Source organism: Chanodichthys erythropterus, chromosome 16 (assembly GCF_024489055.1).
Source record: "Chanodichthys erythropterus isolate Z2021 chromosome 16, ASM2448905v1, whole genome shotgun sequence".
In the NCBI taxonomy this organism is placed as follows: Eukaryota; Metazoa; Chordata; class Actinopteri; order Cypriniformes; family Xenocyprididae; genus Chanodichthys; species Chanodichthys erythropterus.
In genome coordinates this window covers 21008734-21027611 of record NC_090236.1, presented here as the reverse complement: position 1 = coordinate 21027611, position 18878 = coordinate 21008734, and the positions used below count along the sequence as shown (strand labels likewise).

The 18878-nt window shown below is 36.5% G+C and overlaps 1 protein-coding gene across 2 annotated transcripts in view; it reads left to right on the top strand.

Annotated features, from left to right (window-relative positions):
- Positions 1-18878, top strand: part of kmt2cb (lysine (K)-specific methyltransferase 2Cb) — a 124769-nt gene that overhangs the window by 68895 nt on the left and 36996 nt on the right. Inside the window, exons 15-28 of one of the 2 annotated variants that reach the window (XM_067363962.1) lie at positions 1255-1374; positions 7303-7419; positions 7531-7635; positions 7739-7843; positions 9165-9346; positions 9641-9805; positions 10086-10195; positions 10293-10376; positions 10895-11107; positions 13294-13416; positions 13920-14033; positions 14370-14512; positions 17847-18027; positions 18672-18776. In XM_067363962.1, the coding sequence (XP_067220063.1) occupies positions 1255-1374; positions 7303-7419; positions 7531-7635; positions 7739-7843; positions 9165-9346; positions 9641-9805; positions 10086-10195; positions 10293-10376; positions 10895-11107; positions 13294-13416; positions 13920-14033; positions 14370-14512; positions 17847-18027; positions 18672-18776 (1867 nt within the window). Of the gene's footprint in view, positions 1-1254; positions 1375-7302; positions 7420-7530; positions 7636-7738; positions 7844-9164; positions 9347-9640; positions 9806-10085; positions 10196-10292; positions 10377-10894; positions 11108-13290; positions 13417-13919; positions 14034-14369; positions 14513-17846; positions 18028-18671; positions 18777-18878 lie in introns of both variants that reach the window. The other variant, XM_067363961.1, reaches the window with a different exon arrangement.

The window sequence follows — 18878 nt, the reverse complement described above, 5'->3', positions numbered from 1 at the left end:
TTAAAAAAAGAAGAAAGAAATGGACATTTATGAATTAATGTCCTGCTTTCAGCTGATCTGTCTGCTGATTTTTATTTTTTTTATTTTTTTTTTTTATTCATTCCATCAACCGCCGAATCACAAGCACAAAATTGTGGGAAATCATAAGCAGCGAAGGAGCCAAAATCAATCACATCGATGTGCCTTGATGGCTACCTTCCTTGAGTATACTTTCTAACAAGACAGTGTTTCTACTGACAGACATGGAGAGAGATGCACCCAGAATGCTCCTCAGAACAACTCCCTTGAGCAACTACATTTCAACAAGCGTATACACGTATTTGCATATTTGGTTAAAAACAGACGTGTTAATTTCACTTCAGGCAGCTTTACATTTTAATTGAGCAAGTCTTAATTCACAGCCATCATCGTGATTTCCGGATGATCGCTAAGTATTAATTAACTTTATAGCCACAAACGGATTAATTAGAGGAATTAGACGGCTGTAAGAGGCCTGCTCTTTTGCACCCTTTGTGTGCTCGAGTCATGTGTTGTCATGCTGACATAATCACATGCGTTTGTAAACAAGACAGCAAGTGTCTCTGTTGTCATGGCAACAAAGGTAGCACAGGCATTCTGATGCCAGGCCTCTCTACAACAGTAAAGGCCTGTTCACACCAAGAATGAAAAGCAAAAGGGAAACGAATCACAGACTAAAGGTCTGTTAACAGCAAGAAAAATGAAAGTCATTCAAGAGCTTTAACAAGACTTCAGAAACATTTTAAAAAATCGTACCGACCCCAAACTTTTCAGGCCTTAAATCTGTTTGAATTCTGTTTTTTAAATTCCATTTAGCTACACACTTGACCTTTAAATATTGTCTCTTAAGGCACTGATGACATTTTTCATCAGTCATCTTCCTAGAGCGGAGGATTCTGTTTCGCCGGTCCTTTCCATCATTTGCGCATGCAGTCTTTCACTTTATGCATACCGAAAGATAACAGTCTTGCCCTGGAAGCAGTACTTCTAATCAAAAGGAAGATTTTCGTTTGCATGTTTGAGAGCAATTTAATCAGATGTATTTTTTTCAGGAAACGCTTTGTCTCAAATGTCATGTTTTTAGTTCATTCACAGCTCTAATGTGTCACATTCTCTGTTAACCATGTCTGTTTGTACATGCATGTATCTGTATGTTTCTTTGCTGGCTGTATTTAAGTTGTTGCATGTTCTCGCCCACATCTCCTCCTCTCTCTCTCTAACCCACCCCATCTTCAGGGAGCATGGAGCGCCTCCCGCAGACCGAGCTCCCCCTCATGGTCCCTTGACCCGACTGAGGGCTGGGACGGGCCAAAGAGCAGGCAGCCCCACAGCATGGCCGCCTGGATAATCCGTGTGGTAAATACAGCTAAATATTACACAGCCCTCAGGTGGAAGTTCAGCTACAACTTTGCGACATGACGATACTAAATTGTTCTCATTATAGTCAATGAAGCAATCTATACTGGAAATAGCCGATTCGGCTCGCCTTCAGTTGATGGGCTTCCCTTCCTTTATGTACTTATTTATTTATTTTATAAATGTTAATATAGTTTATCAATTAAATACAAAATACCAATTTTATTATATACATTATAATTATATAATAATATATTTCCATTTGAATAGGTTAATTTAAAAGTAGACATTTCGATTTCTATAGATATATTTTCATGTCTGTGAGGCAAGTTTACACGGAGTTTCGTTTTTTTGTTTTTGTTTTTTTCACAGAAAGAGATGGCAGAAAGCGTACCCTGTATACATTATAACATTTTGTTGTTATTGTGAGTGCACACAAATAAAAGTAGACTCTTCACACATTCAAAATATGTATTACTCTTATCTGTATGATTAAAAATGTAGTGTTTTAAATGCAAGTGACCGCACCGGCGCTTCCATGTTAGATGTCATGCAGTAAGCGCATTACTTTTCAGCTTTCACACTCCGCACAAACACTTGCATAGCCCACATTTTTTGTAGGTTAACGTTAAAGTGAGCGGCCATGTAAAGTTGCTACTACTTACTTGTTTCAGGAGATAAGCCATATTTGAGGTCGATGAATGATAGATGTACTGTAATTACCACATAGATCAGCTGTTAACGATCTGTTTGTCACAGACGGTGTGACTTCACCACTTCCTGTGGATTTTTTTTCCCCCTGCGACTAGGCAACTAATATAATTTTGGTCAACTAATGGTTTGTCTACTATTAGGGGGCGACCCTAGTGTTAATATTGATTTTCAAGCAATAGGAAGTAATAGGAATACATAGTAATTTTCAAGAAAAGCAAGAGCTAGTAAATAACAGATGTATGAAATGTAAACCACACCAGACCCTTGACTTTTCATGCAGAAAATATTAGAGTTGCTGCAGGGCCAACACATTGAAAACGTAGTCATAACAATGCTCTTCTTGGACAGCTTTGATTTGGGTTTTAGCGAGACAAAAACTGTGCTGCATTTTTCATGTCAGAAACAACAGCTAACATGGTCTGTTGACTAACCATTTTTTTCCCAGCATGCACATTGCTTTTCTTTCTATGAACCCAGTTTAACTTGGGCTAATGAATGAAAATGAGTTATGAACGTATTCACGTTGTGAGCCGTAGCCCATGGGTAGGAGCAGATGTGCTGCATGTTGAGGGGTCAGGGGGCCGCGCAGTGGCAATGTTGGTTCTGCTAGGAGTCTCGCTGGCCTACAGGTCCATCTGTTCCTGAGCTGCTGGATCCACCCGGATAATCATCTGGGCAGGGGGCCAGACCAGGTCCGATTGCATTATCATGTCTTGACAATGAGCATGTTGGATAGTATTTGCCACATGTGAAGGGTCACTGAAAAAATAGCATCTACTGAGAGATTATGATGGAGAAGAAGCAGGGGAAAAGGAAGAATAAGTTATAGGATTTAAGAATAAATAAAAGGAATTAATGGAATGGAAACAATTACTTCATTATATATGAATAAGGTGGTAATTCTTTGCCTTTATAGGAGCGAGTGTTATATTAAATATTCACTATATATTTGCAGTGATTTGCTGATAATGAAATTCAGCAAAAATGGGCCTCTTTCACTAACAAATAAATATTTGTTCATCAAACATATGTTTTTTTTTCTGAATTACTATTTGTAAATTCAGAATAATTTTAAGTACAAACTAACTGATGTGTGTATGTATGTATATGTATGTATGTATATATATATATATATATATATATATATATATATATATATATATATATATATATATATATATATATATAGAAAGAATAGTAATTTAATTGTAACTATTAATATTTCGAGTACACTAGAAATAGCTGATGATGCGATACACCTTAATTTGATGGCAATTTTCTGTTTTTTAGGTTTTGTTTAGTTTATTTGATTGAATAAAATTATATTTTTGCATTTTAGTAATAGTGTTTATAATTAACATTAACTAAAAGTAATGATATGACTTTTATGAAATATTAGGTTATACTCTATTTTCTGTGTAATATTAATTAAAAATATGTACTATAGGGTTAGGATTAGGGTTTGGTTTATGGTTAGTTGCATGTAATTATGCATACTTAACTGGTTATCTACTATATATCTATAGTGTTATCAAATATTATATATATAAATATCTAAATAAATATATTTTAAAACTTGACCATAACAATAAAGAAGTGATATTTCAGGTCTCTAGCCTAATATATATATATATATATATATATATATAATATATACCATTATTTTTAATTAAATTTCATTGAAATGTTAATAATTACAATAAAAAATTCTAAATTTAGAATTTTTTATTATAATTATTAACATTTAAATGAAATTTAATTAAAAATAATGGTGAAATTGTAATCACCACTTTAAACTGTTCAGGAACAAATAAATGAATATTGACGCATCTCGAATATGAAACAATAGGAGCTGAAAAGTAATTTAACAGCATCGCCTAGTCCTGTGTCAGGGTAAAGCTACATCACAGTACCGTGGTATTACTATCCAGTACCATCACTGCATCATGGTACCACCACAGTTCTTTTTGTAAAGTCAGGTAGAATAAAAGAGACGATGAAAAGACCAATTTAAAAAACATCAAGTCTGAGTGGCAGAGGCAGAAGTTGAAAGAACGAATGAAATTACGGTCCAGCGAGAAGAACAGTAGATGGGGGAGGGAAGGGAGGGAGTGTAATTCTTGGAAAGGGTTTTCATTGTGACAGTCAGAATGGCACAGCCCCTGAGGAAAGGAAACGCGCTGACAGCGTAATAGAAGTGAAATCGCTGGAATAACACGGCCGAGGCCTCTCAACAGCCTGATAGCCGTGTTGGCAGCTCCCTCAGATGCCATCTCACACAGAGTGTCACAGTCTCTCCAAAATTGGTGTCATTATGGGGAATGTTGCTCCACTATGACAGCTAGTTAAATCGAGGGAGAGTCGTGTTTGGTTTGGGTTGGTTATTTGATCACAGTGCATTAAAGTTGAGCTGGTAGACCATTCATTAAATATAAACACAACGAGAAAAGAAAACTTTGGACACTCGTTTCCTGCTTGAGTTAAAATTGCTTCAGTTCTGTCAATGCAAAAGAACTAAATTGTCAAGAGTGTTTGAAAAAGGCTCTTTGAAGTGGTATATAGAGAAATAAGATGAGGTTACTCTTCTCTTTTGTTTGACTCACTTCAAGATGACAGGAAAATTAGTTGAAGGCTACACCGTTTGGACCATTACATCATTTGCCTTTCTTTTATCAATCCATTTAATCACCTGTCAGACATGTTTGTTAATCTAGTAAAATCATATAACAAAGTACTGAACTAACATTTTGTTTTTTAGCTATAGCAATACTATCATATAGTTAAAAAGCTTTCCTTAGTTTAGTTGAAATCCTTTTTACAGAGTCCCCACCTTCATCCCACGCTCATGTCATTAAAAAATGTACTTGGATTGGAATTATGCAAATACAAAAATCAAGGAAATTTCTGTAGTCAATACAATTTTTTTGTACTTAAAATATTTAAGAGCAAAAAAGTTTGTGGTTGGTAAGATTTTATATACAGTGGGTACGGAAAGTATTCAGACCCCCTTAAATGTTTCACTCTTTGTTATATTGCAGCCATTTGCTAAAATCATTTAAGTTAATTTTTTCCCCTCATTACTGTACACACAGCACCCCATATTGACAGAAAAACACAGAATTGTTGACATTTTTGCAGATTTGTTAAAAATGAAAAACTGAAATATCACATGGTCCTAAGTATTCAGACGCTTTGCTCAGTATTTAGTAGAAGCACCCTTTTGATCTAATACAGCCATGAGGTTTTTGGGAAAGATGTTTGATGGAGTTGTTGTGAAGCCACTCCTTCGTTATTTTAGCTGTGTGCTTAGGGTCATTGTCTTGTTGGAAGGTAAACCTTCGGCCCAGTCTGAGGTCCTGAGCACTCTGGAGAAGGTTTTCGTCCAGGATATCCCTGTACTTGGCCACATTCATCTTTCCCTCGATTGCAACCAGTCGTCCCGGCCCTTGCAGCTGAAAACACCCCCACAGCATGATGCTGCCACCACCATGCTTCACTGTTGGGACTGTATTGGACAGGTGATGAGCAGTGCCTGGTTTTCTCCACACATACCGCTTAGAATTAAGGTCAAAAAGTTCTATCTTGGTCTCATCAGACCAGGGAATCTTATTTCTCACCATCTTGGAGTCCTTCAGGTGTTTTTTTCATGTGTCTTGCACTGAGGAGAGGCTTCCGTCTGGCCACTCTGCCATCTCCCGACTGCATCTCTGGAGCTTAGCCACAGTGATCTTTGGGTTCTTCTTTACCTCTCTCACCAAGGCTCTTCTCCCCCGATTGCTCAGTTTGGCCAGACAGCCAGCTCTAGGAAGGGTTCTGGTCATCCCAAACGTCTTCCATTTAAGGATTATGGAGGCCACTGTGCTCTTAGGAACCTTAAGTGCAGCAGAAATTTTTTTATAACCTTGGCCAGATCTGTGCCTTGCCACAATTCTGTCTCTGAGCTCTTCAGGCAGTTCCTTTGACCTCATGATTCTCATTTGCTCTGACATGCACTGTGAGCTGTAAGGTCTTATATAGACAGGTGTGTGGCTTTCCTAATCAAGTCCAATCAGTATAATCAAACACAGCTGGACTCAAATGAAGGTGTAGAACCATCTCAAGGATGATCAGAAGAAATGGACAGCACCTGAGTTAAATATATGAGTGTCACAGCAAAGGGTCTGAATACTTAGGACCATGTGATATTTCAGTTTTTCTTTTTTAATAAATCTGCAAAAATGTCAACAATTTTCTGTCAGTATGGGGTGCTGTGTGTACATTAATGAGGAAAATATGAACTTAAATTATTTTAGTAAATGGCTGCAATATAACAAAAAGTGAAAAATTTAAGGGGGTCTGAATACTTTCAGCACCCACTGTATATATGTTTTTGAAAGAAGATTATGTTCACCAAGGCTGCATTTATTTGCAATTTAAAATAACTGCTTTGTATTTGAATATATTTTAAAATGTAATTTATTCCTATGATGCAAAGCTGCATTTTCATCATTACTCGAGTCTTCACATGATCCTTCAGAAATCATTCTAATATGCTGATTTGGTGCTCAATAAACACTTCTTATTATTATCAATATTGAAAACAGTTGTGCTGCCTAATATTTTTGTGGAAACCACAAAAGGATTTTTTCTAATAATTAAAAGTTTAAAAGGACAGCATTTATTTGAATATATATTTTTGTACTTTAACATCACTTTTGATCAGTTTAATACATACTTGCTTGAATAAAAGTATTAATTTCTTTGAAAAAAAATACTGACCCCAAACTTTTAAAAAGTCTATAAATTATTTTAGTTAAATACTTATCCATTATACAAGATGGTCATGTGTATTCATAGAAAAGAGGTTAGATCCCTATATTTAAAAACTATCTGTGATCTGTTGCAGAGATGTGAAATGAACCCATCACAAACAGTCAGTGAATAATGTTATTACAGTGTAATTACATATGTATAAGCACCTGCAATTTAACTTTTTTTTTACACATTATATATATATATATATATATATATATATATATATATATATATATATATATATATATATATATATATATATATATAGCACACTTATAAAACTACTGCTAGCTATTGGAAGCTCCTAGTGGGCAAAGTAGAAGCTAATCCATAAACTAAATCCTTTAGCTCCATCTTTTCGATGAGAATCAATCTCTGCCAGCAAGGATGACCCTGATGGTATCTTTGTCATGTCTGCAGGGCCGAGGATCTGGCTTCCCCGGCAGGAGGCGGCCCAGGGGTTCGGGTGTCACAGGCCGGGGAGGACGTGGCCGTGCCAGAATGAAAAATGGAGTCCCTCCAATCCCAACACCAGGAGTATGTCACATTATCTGTCAGCTACTTCATGGTTTGTTCTGATATGTGGATATGTTACTATAGTGCGACTGTTTTTCCATTTATTTGTATGGTATGTTTGTATCTCTGCAGATAAACATCATGGAACCAATGTGCACATTCAAGGACGAAGAGGAAAACGCTATGCACAATACAGTGGTGATTTTCTCTAGTACAGACACGTTCACACTGAAACAGGTAAAAGTGAATGTTTCTGAGCAGTCGGTGCTACTTACAGCCATATGTGTGGAGTCTGCTGCTCTCTTACAGTGGTATTCTGTGTGTGTTTTCGTTTCCTTAGGATATGTGTGTAGTGTGTGGAAGTTTTGGACAGGGTGTGGAGGGTCGACTCCTGGCCTGTGCTCAGTGCGGACAGTGTTACCACCCTTTCTGTGTTAACATAAAGGTGAGCATATTTCAGCGCCACAGCACAAAAGAACACTTAACAGGATAAGGCCATTATATCTTTCCCTTTTTCTAAATGTGTTGGAGGTGATGATGGTAACTTTAATTAATGAATTGAATGAAATTGCTTAAGGATATATATATATATATATATATATATATATATATATATATATATATATATATATATATATATATATATATATATATATATATTCCTAAGCTACAAACCAATATAGCATTGAAATTACTTAAGGAGACTATAAGGTAACAATCAACTCCGCATTGATATATTTAAGCATTTGTTATTGTTTTAAATCATAAGTAATACATTTTTTAATTAACTTTTATTCTGCAAGGATCCATAAATATTAGGGCTATCAAAATTAGCTCGTTAACGCATGCGATTAACTTAAATCTGTACTGTCACGCTGTCTGTGAATCTCCTGTCTGTGTGACAGACACGCACAGGACTCATGCGCACAGATAGCCGATTCAGACAGCGCACGGCCACATTGAGTTCTCATAAAAGTATGCTAAAATGTCAGCTTTGTCGAGTATCCTCATAAGCACAGTCTTAAATCACTTAAATTAATGTTAAATGATCTGCATCATGTACGGCAGCAGCAGATCTTAAAGTGACAGCAGCCTAACAAACCTGCTGCTGTGATGTCTGTTATTAATGTTAATCAAAGTATGTTAATCAGAGAAAATCACTCACTGCTCTTGACTGAACTTCTGTAGCTTTAATTAGGATTAATCTATATTTAATTTATAATTTATACAATGAAGACTGTGAAGTGTTTGATCACTATATTCACTTACTGTAGGCCTATATTTCCTACCTATTAGACCAAATATTTAAAATATACTTCTCTTTATGTTCGTCTTTATGTTGTCTCTACATTAATTTGGAGATTAAATGTGAAATTATTACAGTATAATCATATTAACGAAGTTTAATGTTGATCACGATTAATTACAGAAAAATGTGAGATTAATTAGTTTATTTTATTTTATTTATTTTAATCGACTGATATCAAAATTCTTTTTTTTTCTGTGGAACACAAAAGTTATGGTCAAAAATATCTCAATGTTCTTTTGTCCTTGAAGTTAATTGGGTACAGTGTTGTTTTTGACCCCTTTCATTGAATGGACAAATACAGTCGAAACATTTTTCAAAATATATAAAAGCTACACTGTTTTTTTTTTTTTTAAACAAAAAAAAATACTAAAAACTGCTGTGTTCTTTCGTTTCTTATGGAAAGTCCTCTCATCATATTCATGCTGCCTTATGTTAAATGTCATGTATTGGTTGTCAGATCACTAAGGTGGTGTTGAGTAAAGGCTGGCGGTGTTTGGAGTGTACCGTGTGTGAGGCGTGTGGTCAGGCCAGTGACCCGGGACGTCTGCTGCTCTGTGACGATTGTGACATCAGCTACCATACCTACTGCTTAGACCCGCCCTTGCAGAATGTGCCCAATGGGAGCTGGAAATGCAAATGGTATTCCACATTGTTTCACAATTTGCTCTTTGCTATTTAAATGCATATTCAAAATAATATAATGGATGATAACCATAATTTTTGACATAGTCTTGCAAAACTATTCTACTTGCTAGTTACAATGGAGTACATTTTTATAACAAAATCATATTTTAATGACTTTTATTTATGAGAATTATTATGAGAATTATTTTACTTGTCTTGTATTGATGTGAGCCGTTATTAGGTTGGTAAAATTGGTGGAGCCGCGTGGTTGGTGATTAATGTCATTGTGTCTGATTTGACCTCCCACAGGTGTGTGTCCTGTACGCAGTGCGGCGCCACGTCTGCGGGTCTGAGGTGTGAGTGGCAGAATAATTACACTCAGTGTGCCCCTTGTGCCAGCCTGGCATCATGCCCACTATGCCAGCAGGACTACAATGAGGAGGAGATCATCCTGCAGTGCCGCCAGTGTGACAGGTGAGCTGCTGTCCAGCACTTTGGGTCTGGGCTGTGCGTGTACCTGCTGGTGTGCTTGGATTCCATTCAACTCAGCAAATCACTGCCATGAAACATTATAAAACCTACTGGATGCATTTTCTGAGGAAGAGATGCTGGCCCATGCAAAATAATATATATAAAAATGTACAACATTTAATATTTCACAGTATTTGATATGATGTTAAAATAGTGATTGCTAGACAGTTACTATATATAGCAATATATCCGTAGCACAAATATGCCGTTTCCGTGTCTGCAGGTGGATGCATGCCTCGTGTCAGGGGATCCACTCGGAGGAGGAAGTGGAGAAGATTGCAGATACCAGCTTTGACTGCAGTCTGTGCCAAGGCCAGACCCCTCTTTCTCCTGGTAAACACAACCATTGCTTTAGCACAGTCTGTTTTATATTTATAAATCTTTTTTTTTTTTTTTTGGTTGATATTGTGTATTTGTGTTCATTACACAGCACCTGGAATGCCGGCCAAATCCAGTTTGGATTTAGTCGAGTCTGTTCTTATGCCACAGAGATTTACAAAAACACGAGATCCTGGTAAAGTTGATGTAATTTACTAAAACATTTTTTTAACAGAATTATAAAAATGGCAGATTATTATCATTTAAAAGTAATGGAATTTATATTAACACTTTACAATAAGGTTCATGAACTAACAAAGAAAAAATCTTAGTCTTTATCTTAGGTAATGTTAATTTCAACATTTACTAATACATTATTTAAATCAAAGATTTTATCTTTTAATGTCATTTAACGGACCTGAACTGACATGAACTAACAAATAATAGTATTTTTAACTAACGTTAACAAAGATGAATTGCTTATTGTTAGTTAATGCGTTAACTAATGGAATCTATTGTTACCAAAATTTCTATATTGAATATAAATGTTTCTGGTTATGCTTTGATATGAAATATTTAATCAACTAGATATTATTTTTTTGTAGAGTAAATCTTTATCACAGGCCATAATAATGTACAAGTTGAGAGTGAATCATTATTTTGAGTCGGTTCTTCGTGTTTCGAATGAGGTTCCTCTATGTTTCTGTTCCACAGACCTGTCGAGGACGTACACCCAGGACGGTGTTTGTCTCACGGAGTCTGGTCTGTCCCAGCTACAGAGTCTCGCCAATGCAGCCTCTCGCCGGAGACGCTCCAAACCCAAACTCAAACTGAAGATCATAAACCAGAACAGTGTGGCCGTGCTGCAGACTCCTCCAGACCCACAGACTGAACTCTCCAGAGATGGAGACATTGACGACACCAAAAGTACTGCTTCTTACATTTCGACCTTTTTTACTTTTTTTGCAGTAGTTATATTTCCGTGGATGATAAGCGAATTAAGAGATGCAGTTTTAAGGGGTTCACAACCTAACATAATGCCTTAAATCTAAAATAAATGCTTTTTTTTTAATTCAGACCTCGGCGTCTATGCATATTATTTGATTTATATTACAGTGGTGGTCAGAATTATTGGCACCCTTGATAAATATGATCAAAAATGACTGTAAAAATAAATCTTTAATTCATAAAATTAGCAGAAATCTAACCTTTCATTGAAGGAAAAGAATTGAAAGTGGGGGGAAAATCACATTATGAAATAAATGTTTTTCTCCAAAACACATTGGCCACAATTATTGGCACCCCTAGAATTTTTTTTTATGAGTAAAATATCTCTGAAGTATATCCCCATTCATATTTACATTTTTTGGTACACCAGGGTGATCATGAACATGAAATTGTCCAGCCATGACTTCCTGTTCCACAGGAGTATAAACATGAGGAAACACAAAGGCCAAATTCCCTTAATCATTCATCACAATGAGTAAAACCAAAGAATATAGTTCTGATGTGCAGCAAGAGATTGTTGAGCTTCACAAAATAGAAAGTGGCTGTAAGAAATTTTCTGAAGCATTGAAAATCCACATTTCCACTATCAGGGCAATAATTGAGAAGTTCCAATCAACTAAAGATCTTACAAATCTGCCTGGAAGAGGATGTGTGTCTAAATCGTCCTAATGCGCAGTGAGGAGGAAAGTTTGAGTGGAAAAAGACTCTCCAAGGATCACAGCAGGAGAATTACAGAGATTAGTTGAGGCTTGAGTCTCAGAAAGCCTAAAAAAATGATCGAACAGCACCTACATTCCCACAAGTTGTTCGGGAGGGTTTCAAGAAAAATCATCTGCTCTCATCCAGAAACAATCTCCAGCATATTCAGTTGTCAGACAATACTGGAACTTCAAACAGGACTGGCTTCTATGGTCAGATAAAACTAAAAAAAGAGCTTTTTGGCAGCAAACTCACCAGATGGGTTTGGTGCACACATGGATAAAAGTACCCCATGCCCACGGTTAAACATACTCCTGGATCTTTAATGTTGTGGGCCAGTTTTTCTGCTGGAGGTTCTGGACATCTTGTTCAGATACATGGTATCATGGATTCTATCAAATACCAACAGATAAAAAATCAAAACCTGACTGCTTCTGCTAGAAATCCAATAATGGGCAGTGGTTGGATCTTCCATCAGGACAATGATCCAAAACAAACATCAAAACCAACACAAAAATGTGTCACTGAGCACAAAATGAAGCTTCTGCCATGGCCATCCCAGTTCCCTGACCTGAACAATCTAGAAAATGAGTGAAGTGAACTGAAGAGAAGAAGCACCAACATGGAGCTGGAATCTGAAGGATCTGGAGAGATTCTGCATGAAGGAATGGTCTCTGATCTCATGTCAGGTGTTCTCCAAACTCATCAGGCATTATAGGTGAAGACTCAGAGCTGTTATCTTGGCAAAAGGAGGTTATTATGCAAAATATTGAATGTAAAATAAAATGTTGCCAATAATTGTGGCCAATGTGTTTTGGTGAAAAACAATTATTTCATAATGTGACTTTCCCCCACTTTCAATTCTTTTCCTTCAATGAAAGGTTCGATTTCTGCTAATTTTATGAATTAAAGATCAAAAGGATAAATAATACAGATTTATTTTTAGTCATCTTTGATCATATTTACCAAGGGTGCCAATAATTCTGACCACCACTGTATATAATTTCTTTCATCTTTTGAATGTTTGAATGTTTTGGTGAGTTCATGGAAAAGCATTGGAATTATCCATAAAGGATCCATGTGATCGTGGCTCCAATTAAGAGGAAAATTAGGTATTCTAGAAGGTGGTGTAATTTTTCTACCTACAATTTAAAACAGTCTTCACATTGGGAGTGCACTTATGATGCCATAAAACTAGTTATCTAGCTAGGCAGCTCATTATAGTGATTTGAAATGTTATTTTTAGCACAGATGGACTGCAGTTGTCTGAACCTGTTGCGTAAAACATATTAAAGTGTCTCATATTACAGTTTTTTATCTTGTGGTCTGGATCGTGGTTTGCTTACCTGTGTGTGATTCCTGACAGCTTTGTGTATATTTGTTTGCCTGTGTGTGTTTTGCAGCAGAAGGGGAGATGGTGGACGGTGAGGGGAAGTCAGACTCCAGTCCTGAAAGAGAGGCCACAGCAGAAGATGACTCTAAAGACACAGATGCCTGCAAGAAGAGGAAGAGGAAGCCCTATCGCCCAGGTGAGAGTAGAATCTAACATAGTTTCCCTTGCACAAGAGCATTTCTCGTTATAATTGTCCATAGTGCAGCATTGCCAGGTCTGCTGGAATTTTTTGCACGATTGTACTTGATACAATTATGCGTGAACAGAAAAAGGAATTGAGTAAAAGGCACAGAGCTTCTCTTCTTTTATTTTTTTATTTCTTAATTGATAAATAAATCAAATAAATGTATTAATTATTTTTTTATTTTAATTTTTAAAAATTAATTTCTGTGCCACTGTATCAGAAGTTATTAACTATACATTGGCAGTCTATTCCAAAACATAATGAATGACTGCTTGGATACAAAAATATCAGTTAGTTGGTGCGTTTACATGGAGCATTGTATTCTGATTACAATCGGAAGTCCAATCCGAATTTGAAATGTTAGACAACGTGTACCACTTGTACAAGATTTCAGCAGAAGTGATACAGCATTTCATTTGAAATGTTAATATTGAGGAGTTTCTGATTTTACTCAGGTATTGGAGGTTTCATGGTCAGACAGAGGAACCGGACAGGTCCGGGCAGAACCAAACCGGCCTTGGTCAGGAAGGACTCCACTGGCTCTGAGACCCTGCAAGGCAAAGATGAGGGTGAGTATCATTCAGCACTTTCAGCAAGATGACTTGCTGGTAGCTTATGTTGAAGCTTAAGTCAATCTTCAGTCTTTATATGCCTATTTTTTAATGTCTTTTTGAATGTATCAACTGCTGTCAAATGTCCACAACCACTGCATAAGTGCATAAAGCTGGATTGGGCTCATCCTGATTGCCATATATTTGACACCCTTAATCTAGACTGATCTGTTGATTAACATAAGAAGTTATTATTACAACAAAAATATATTGCATTGATGTAGATGCTGTATATTGCTTTTTAGGTGTAAATGCATGTGTAATAAATATGTTTTTTCTTTTCTGTTCTGATAGGCTGGGGTGACCAAGCACCTGACACTCCAATTGATGAAAAACATCCTTTGTCTGATTTTCCCGACAATCCTGAGGTTAAAATACGGAAACGCTATAGGAAAAAGAAGACAAAACTGGAGGAGGCTTTCCCCACTTACCTACAGGTCTGGCTCATTGTCAACCTTTGAGATCTTTGAGGTCAAATTATCTACTCTTTAACATTTTAAAATATAATTGATTAACTACATTTTAAAGACAATGTGAGTGGTAAACATCATCACTATGCTAAGGTGTTCTGGCTGGTTGTCAGCCCATCCCCAAGTTACGGATTGGGTTAAACGGAACCCAATGTTTTTCATCCACAAGGTAAAAATCATAAGTCACATTCACTTGGAAAAGCTGTAGCACATCTCTCCGAAACAGGCCACACAATATGAGATAATTTCCAAGCTGCAGTCCTCTGAACTCAATTGCAACTTTTCAGCCAATGCTCGCTTTAGCTCAAGTCAATTCCAAGGATGTCACTGGGCAACTGCTACAGATGCGCTGGGAGATGCCACAGCTTTTAGTAGACTTTAGAGCACTCTGCTAGGTGAGCTGGGAGCTTGTCTAGCTGAGTTTGACATGTGGACTCTTAGGGAGATGATGTCATTTTTCCAGCTCAACCTCCTGTCGTTAGTCTCAAACTGATGTTTGAAAGTTACAACAAACTCTTAAGAGTTTGTCCTAGACTTCTTTTGCATTCACTTGCATGCTTATAAATTTATGTCAGAAAGCATAAGGGCTGGATGGTATGATAAAAATGTTACATCATAGTATGGGTAATTTTATATCATGGTCAATCTGTAAATCACAATACAGTATTTTTGCTGGAAATGTAACAGAATTAGTTAGAATTTTACCTGTGAATTACACTACCTTTCGAAAGTTCTGGGTTCAGGGTTTTTTTTTTTTTTTGAAAGAAAGAAAGAAAGAAACTAATACTTCAGTTTTCAACATTTATTGTGGTAGTAAAGTGGCAGTAAAGACATTTGTAATGTCACAAAATGTACCTGAAAATAACGTATGGTTTCCACAAAAATAAGCAGCACAACTGTTTTCAACACTGTTAATAATATTAAGAAATGTTTCTTGAGCACCAAATCATCATATTAGAATAATTTCTGAAGGATAATGTGACACTAAAGACTGGAGTAATGATGCTGAAAATTTAGCTTTGCATCACAGGAATACATTTTAAAATACATTACAATAGAAAAAAGTTTTTTTTTTTTAAAAATGCTAAAAGTATTTCACAATGTTACAGTTTTTACTGTATTCTGAAAAAAAAAATTCAACCTTGATGAACAGAGAAAAAAACCCTCAAATGTTTGTACAATTGTGTATACTAATGAAAGGCACATCATCTTGTCAGATAATTTCCTCTTTATCTGGATCATGATGGATGCAAACAAAAAAAGATTCATAACATGAATAATGATTAAGCTCACCACTGTTAAATGCAAAAAAACATTGATTCAAATCCGTAAAACTACTATTATGAAACAAATTTAAGGGTTAGTTGACCCAAAAATGAAAATAAAGTAATTTATAACTCACTCTCAAGCCATTCTACACCCATAAACCTTCGTTCATTTTCAGAACACAAATTAAGATATTTTTAATGAAACCTGATGGCTCAGTGAGGCCTGCATAGCCAGCCATGTCATTTCCTCTCTCAAGATCCATTAATGTACTAAAAACATATTTAAATCAGTTCATGTGAGTACAGTGGTTCAATAATAATATTATAAAGTGACGAGAATATTTTTGGTGCGGCAAAAAAATAAATAACGGCTTATATAGTGATGGCGATTTCAAAACACTGCTTCATTAAGCTTCGGAGCGTTATGAAGCAGCGTGTTGAATCATGATTCAGATCGCGTGTCAAACCGCCAAACTGCTGAAATCACGTGACTTTGGCAAAATCTATACCATCACACGTTGTATTACCACCATCATATCGGCCAGCCCTAGAAACCAAGAACGGATGGGATAGGAATGACGTAATTGGATGGTTGAGCTAATGCTAGCTGTTCTTGCTAGCTCCTGCATCATCATTGAGAGAATCCACCCTAAAGGTGCTTCTCAGAAGAGCCACTTCAAATCAATTATTGAAAATGGAGGCTTTTAATGTCTCAGGCAGGCAGGTCGCTGGGAGCTGGAGGCTGTCAGGTCAGCTGAGCTGAAATGACAGAACAGGCAGTGTGTTGGGCCATATTACGGCCGATACCGCACGCTTGTTGTTTTCATGCTTGTTCCTGTTATTGCCGTGCACACGTGCAGCGGCATGCGTCTTCGTAGATCGTGCGTCCTGCGGGACTGCGCTGGACTGGTACGAGACGGGATGAAACATGAGCTCATTTGAGGGGCTCCCACAACGTGACAGTCAGTTCAGTGTAACACCATATGAGAAGCCAGAGCTTCATTGCCAGACAGTCAGCTCAGACAAACACAGAGCCGTCTGGAAAATCTCCACTGTACCCAAAAAAGATACTCTATAAACAATACTTTCATTAGAAATGATAACAGTACAATGTGATTTGAGTATTCCTCACTTTGCTTTGAATGTCATGATCATCCGAAGTGCAATATTGTTGTGTTCCAGCACTGGGAAATTGGAAATTTAGAAAAAAATCATGCAAATATTTTTAAAAATAAATATATTATAAATATTAATAATATTCAAAGTCTTTCATGCTCACCAAGGCTGTATTTATTTGATCAGAAGTACAATAAACAGTAATATTGTGAAATAGTATTACAATTTAAAACAATATGCTGAATTATTTTAAAATGTAATTTATTTTTTTATAAGAAAAGATGAGGTTTCAGCATCATTACTCAATGCCTTGAGTAATTATTAATTTCATTACTCCTTTTGATTAATATAGTGCATCCTTCATGAATAAAATCATTAATTTCTTGTAATTAAAGCCAAAAACAGTTCACAGGAATCAGTCTGAATGATTCATTAGCATATTAGTCTGAATTTTATATATATAGTCAGTTTATGACCTTTTTAAAGGTCATAAAAATGTGGAAACCCTGACTGTTATATTGGCTAATCTAATATATGGCTTCCTTCAAATGATCTGTATCCACTTGTTTGATTTACAGAAGTAGGTCATGGGTAATAAATATTTTCCTTTTTCAAATATTCCGTAGCATAAAGGATTATTGACTTGCTACATTTTCATGTACATCTTTTTTTTGCTATCATTAAATTGTATTATATGCAGTATCTGCATTTTATGGGCCATGAGATACTCTTTAGATATTGGCATCAGCATTCACCGCTGAAAAACCCATAATGGTTGACCACTAGTCTGAACAGTTATTACTCAATTTATGAAAGCCATAATTTTTTAAAACCCATATCATCTTACTAGATTGACAAATCAGTCACCTTGCACATTTTATACTGAAGTACTCTGACTCCAATCTCTTCTCTTAAAGGAGGCCTTTTTTGGGAAAGACCTGCTGGACAAGAGCAAGCAGAGCAGACAGGAAACCACACGGCTGCTAGAAGATGACCGAGACAGGAAACAGCTCACGGCCAATCAGATGAAGCCGTTGTCAAATGCATCACTCAGTGCGTCGGCGGCACCGCTGCCCAGTAAAGCAGTAGCAGCAGCACGTACGTTACTCATAGTTACTGGTGCAATCACACACACACACACACATCTCTTTCTGTTTTCATATTTTTTTCCATTTGACATTCATACCCAGTCTGATTTATAGAAGTATTTCCCTTAAAGTCAATATGAAATTTAAATAGACCCCATTTACATTCTTTACTCACATTCCTGGTATGGGTGCTGGCGGATTCACTCAGAAATGTCCTCTTAGGGAAAGTAAAATGGGTTGAGAGTGCAATTTCATGTTGCCTTTAAATTTGTCGCCACAATTTAGACCAATTTTTTGGAGTACAATTGTCAGGGTTATGTCTATATCTGTTTAGTTTCATCGTAATTTGGTTTAGTTTTCCCTGCTTCCGTTTTGCCTGTTCCTTGGTCATTAGTTTCTGATTAATCCATCACCTGTTTCTGTTCAGGTTAATTAACTCTCCTTGTGTATTTAAGCCCTTAGTTTCCTTAGTTCTTTGTCCAGTATTGTCTATGGTTTAACGTGGTTGTGTTCTCCTAAATTTCTCCCTGGATTTATTATTAAAGACTGTTTTATTTCTCTGAATCTCCTGCGTTGTGCGCTTACTACAGCCACACACATGACAACAATCATTAGGCCCTTATAATCACTTTCCTGCTTTATCCGCATCCACAGAGAACTCTGTGGAGCCTCTAGTGGACCTCTCCGAAGAGCTGAAATCAGACACAGAACTGCTGGGAATGTTTTCTGATAACATTGGCAAGCAAACAGAGGAGCCCGGTAGGCCATTATGACTGTCTCTAAACATATGAGAAATAACAGCACATGTTTGCTGTTCTGATGAGCCCCTTCAGTGGGGTCCAGCTCTCTAGCTCTAATATT